This window comes from Phalangium opilio, unplaced genomic scaffold (assembly GCF_054372755.1).
Source record: "Phalangium opilio isolate 3A_F unplaced genomic scaffold, DU_Popi_V2 ptg000060l_1, whole genome shotgun sequence".
In the NCBI taxonomy this organism is placed as follows: Eukaryota; Metazoa; Arthropoda; class Arachnida; order Opiliones; family Phalangiidae; genus Phalangium; species Phalangium opilio.
Genome location: NW_028324177.1, coordinates 7,700,119 through 7,704,916, shown reverse-complemented (window position 1 = coordinate 7,704,916; position 4,798 = coordinate 7,700,119). Strand labels below are relative to the sequence as shown.

The following is a 4,798-nucleotide window of genomic DNA, read 5'->3' as shown; positions in this document are numbered from 1 at the left end:
GCAATAAAACAGTCTAAAATTCACTTAAATTACAACAAAACACACTAAACTACAGTAAAACATGTTAACAAATAGACCGCCATACACTACCCCCTTATTCACTATTTTTACGGAAACAATTTGTAAAGAAACATTTAAAAATATTTACCACGCCGTTAAACGTCCCCTAATATTCGATGAAACAGACGTTGAATTCAAAATCTTAAAATACCCTCGCTTGTAATATTACTTTTAATGTATAAATTTAAACTTTACCCCCCCCCCAATTTCCCGTGTAATTTAAAAATCCTTTATTGAAAATATTCCCTATATCACGTAATACGTAGTGTACATGTGTATTTTCACAAAGTTTCTGTAAGACTCAATATCATATCGAACATACTAATACGTGGAACAAAGTATTTAGTTTATTATTATTAGTTTATTTAGTTTATTATTATTAGTTAATTTATATATTGTGTATTTATAACATTAAAGTATAACGAAATAAATTTCCTTACCTACATTCCCAATATCACTCCAACATTATTATGATATTTTCGTTTGAATCAACTTACCATTTCTACGAACATCTGTCACGACAAAACGGAAACAGTAGGTGTATGAATTAATCATTTTTGAACATTTTTCTCCCAATTTTAGTTCAATATAAACCAACTAGTTTTTTCTACCTTTGTCTGTATAGTGATAATTTATCTTTGCGTATGAATTTACGCTTGTAGGTCTGTTGTTTGTACATTTTTTATTTAAATGAGCATAAATTACACCAAAACACACTAAAACTGCAATAAATCACTCTAAAATTCACTTAAACTGTAATAAAACACACCAAAACACAATATTTTCTGTTTTTCTTTACAATTAATTGACAAGCATTTTTTCTACAAATATTTTTGACATTTTGATGGTTTAATCAAACGTCTACACAAGAGCACTATTCACAATTTAACAAACTAATGTCTTATTTTAAAAGTGAAAAACAATTATACAATTAAAATTTTGACGGTTTAATCAAACATCTACAAAAGAGCACTATTTAAAATTTAACAAACTAATGTCTTATTACTAAAAGTGAAAAACAATTATACAATTAAAATTTATCGATTAGGATAATAATTGGGTACTCTATAACCAAGAGGAGGTTGTGGGAGTGGAGTATTGTAAGGGTAAGGTCTGGGGAAACCCTCATTTGGTAATGGTGGTGAAGTAGCGGGTCTTGCAGGCCATGGGCTAGCCCTAGCTGAATTTCCAAAATATAAGAAGAGCTTGCGGAGTTTTGTCTCGAACTTTGATCTAAAATATCAGACATTTTCTCAGTTTTGACTCTCCTCAAATGCAACAAAAACATCTCCAGAAAAAGCTCCACACAAAGTTGGGTCTCCAAAAAATTTTGGGCAATGCTTTCAGTCTCTCCTTCAACTTGGGCAGCGGCAGTGAGAAATAAAACCAAGGTAGTATCCAGAGAAACTTGTCTCATTAGTTCATCAATCTTGGATTTCTTTTCTTATACTTTTTTTTTCAATTCAACAGCTTGTTCATAAAGGTTTAATAGTTGCTGACGTGACTCGACAATTCTGGGTTGATGGGATAAATTGATTTCCGCCAAACTCTTGTTACTAGCACTTGTCTCAAGTCTTTGACCATTCCGTGCAATCTTTCATCACTGTTAAGCAAGTCTTTCAACTCATCCTTCGTCAAGTGTTGAATTAGTTCTATGGCCGCTGAGCAGTCCGGGTGCAAGTCTTGCATATAATATGGCATCCTGATCTTGATGATTGTTGACTATCTTTTATAACTCTTTTTATAGGCAGAATTTAGCCAAGGTTTACAAATAGACGCTAACACACCAGTAACACTTTGATTTTCAGAGGCTAATTATGCTTTCTACTATTACGTCTAAGATGAATTTCTTATATATTAATTACGTTTTTACGTGTACCTTTTAATTTCCATTAAAACAGTACCAAAATCAAAATAAACTCCTTGACAAAAGGTTGAAATTCTGAGTCATACTAAAATTTACAATGGATTGCGAAACTTCCAGCAGAGACCTATCATTAACCCTTGGCAATGTACGTTTAAAGCTATCCATTCTCGTCTCTTATCAATGACGTCACAGATACAGTTGTAGAAGAGACTGACAGGTGTTTTCCCGCGCAGTGTTTCGCGAGTTTCCCGCGAGGCGGCGCACGCGGTGTTTTCCCGCGAGGGGGCGCGCAAGTTTTCCCGCGAGGGGGCGCGCGGGTTTTCCCAGGTGGGCGTGGCATAATGACGTCATTGGTCATTGACACAGAGACCTTGACATTCTACACTTACATTCTACACCTATATTCTACACCTACGGAGGTACGAAGTGTGGGTCTATACTACTCAGACATTTCCCTTTCCCTAAAAAGGTAGTGCGCATCACCCCTAGACCCACCTTAGAGGGAGGGGCCACAAAAAATTATACTGGAAATAGACCTGGACAGTTTTTTTGATCACGTGATTTTTGAGCTATATCATATTCCTCAGTTTCCACTCCCTATGATAAATTCTCTCTGGCTTCATTCTGTGGAAGTTGAACCATGGAGCCAGGCTCCATGGTTGAACTTGTTTTTGAGCAGTCGACGCTTGTTTAGTATTTTACCGCCTTAAAATGTTTATTTAATTTTATAAATTTACTGTAACACTCCTGCTAAGAAACACTCTGCTATCAGGTCGAAATTTTGTTTAAAAAAAAGCAATCCAGTCATAAAACTATAGGTAATTGATTTCATTATATTATTTGATATTGATTTGGAAGTTCTTTAAGACCAAGGCTTAGGTCTTATGTATTGTATATATTCTTGATTCTCAGTGTCGTCTAGTTTGGCTTACGCTCTCATGTTTTTAAGATGAAGGTTATGTTGCAACGGTTTTGGTTTACAGACTTGGATGATTTTAATAATAGTGATGCTTCTTGATCTTTACTCTTTAGAATAGTAACAGTATGTTGTAGAAAAAGAGTTGCTACTTGAAGAACTTATCTCTATTTGATTTTAGAAGTATTATTAAAATTTTAGAAGCTCCGCAACCGTTACAATAACTGTTTCTAGAGCAGTTATTTCAACATTCCTTTGAGGTATACATTGTTTTATTATTTGTTAATCTCACTAAAATGCTACTAATTGTGAAGGTGTGTGGTATAATTCCTGAAACTGAACCAATGTATTGGACGACATCATTCGTTAAAACAATTTCTTTCCTGTTGAAACAGTCCGTATATGATATTGCGTTTTATAAATTATTTGCTACCAAGAGTGGATGGTTTAATTCATAAATATAGTAACAGTGGTGCTGGTTAATCCAGGAGAACATTGTCTTTACGTAATTTAATTAGTCAAATAAATTCCATGTGGAGATTTTTTTCAACGTAACCACGTGGGAAACAGAGGGTTACGTTCGCTATTTCCACAGTCCTCATTGCCGTTTGTTTATATGTCAGAATTTCTATGAATTGTTTAGGTATTTGATTTAATTACTATTATTTAAGCGAAACATTGTTACCTTTGTAGTGATCCGTTGTAACGGGCTCCCCGTTACAACATATTTTATTGTTAATCTTCACATAACCGCAAATTTTCGCGTGGGGCATGATAAAAATTGAGCGCAATGTGTTGGAACTAATCAAAATCTCATCTAAACATTAAAATTAAGGTATATTATTTATTGAATCTCAATTTATAAGCTAAATCAATACTGCCAAACCACAATCCTTCGTTAATTTCAACTTCATTACGTATAATTAGGGTGAATTTAAACATAAAATATACATATTTTGGATAAAAACTCGAATAACTTTTAAATGAACTACTTAATTAATATTAAATCTATATAGCTGTTGATAAAGCCCCATATTTCTATTTCACACTTAACTTAATTTCAATTATCTTTAAAGTACATTAATAGGCTCTAATTTCAAAAGTTTATAGTAAAATAACAATCAAAAATTCCACTAAAAATGCAATTAAGATGAATTATTGACATTCATTTTATGGCCTAATCAAGATAAACCTTTAAATTAAATTTAATCAAGATAAACCTTTAAATTAAATTTAATCAGGATTAACCTTTAAATTAAACTTGATCAAGATATACCTTTAAATTAAGCTTAATCAAGATAAACCTTTAAATTAAACTAATCAAGATATACCTTTAAATTAAACTTATAAACCTTTAAATTAAACTCAATCGAGATAAACCTTTAAATTAAACTCAATCGAGATAAACCTTTAAATTAAACTCAATCGAGATAAACCTTTAAATTAAACTCAATCGAGATAAACCTTTAAATTAAACTCAATCGAGATAAACCTTTAAATTAAACTCAATCGAGATAAACCTTTAAACTAAACTTAACCGAGATAAACCTTTAATTTAAACTTAATCGAGATAAACCATTCAATTAAACTTAATCGAGATAAACCTTTAAATTAAACTTAATGGAGATACACTTTTTAACTAAACTTAATCGAGATAAACCTTTTAACTGAACTTAATCGAGATAAACCTTTTAACTAAAATTAATCGAGATAAGCCTTTAAACGAAACTTAATCGAGATAAGCCTTTAAATAAACTTAATCGGGATAAACCTAAATCGAGATAAACCTTTAAACTTAAATAAAATTAAGGTGAAATTAACCCAAAACACGACTTTTTTGGTTAAATTCATGGATACCTTATTTAATTAAAATTAAAACTACACTTATCTTTCACCCAGTCTTAATTTTCCTTTTTAATCTTTACAATTAAATTGGCACTCAAGTCCATATTTAC

General features: G+C 31.7%; 1 protein-coding gene across 1 annotated transcript; it reads right to left on the bottom strand.

The window, feature by feature from the left end:
• Window positions 1–1,097: 1,097 nt before the first annotated feature.
• On the bottom strand, window positions 1,098–1,477 carry LOC149667014 (vacuolar protein sorting-associated protein 37C-like). The gene is made up of 2 exons (XM_089841668.1): window positions 1,288–1,477; window positions 1,098–1,240 (listed from the first exon to the last, which is right to left on the bottom strand). The coding sequence occupies exons 1-2, from the start codon at window positions 1,475–1,477 to the stop codon at window positions 1,098–1,100; spliced, it is 333 nt and encodes a 110-aa protein (XP_089697794.1).
• Window positions 1,478–4,798: the final 3,321 nt, after the last annotated feature.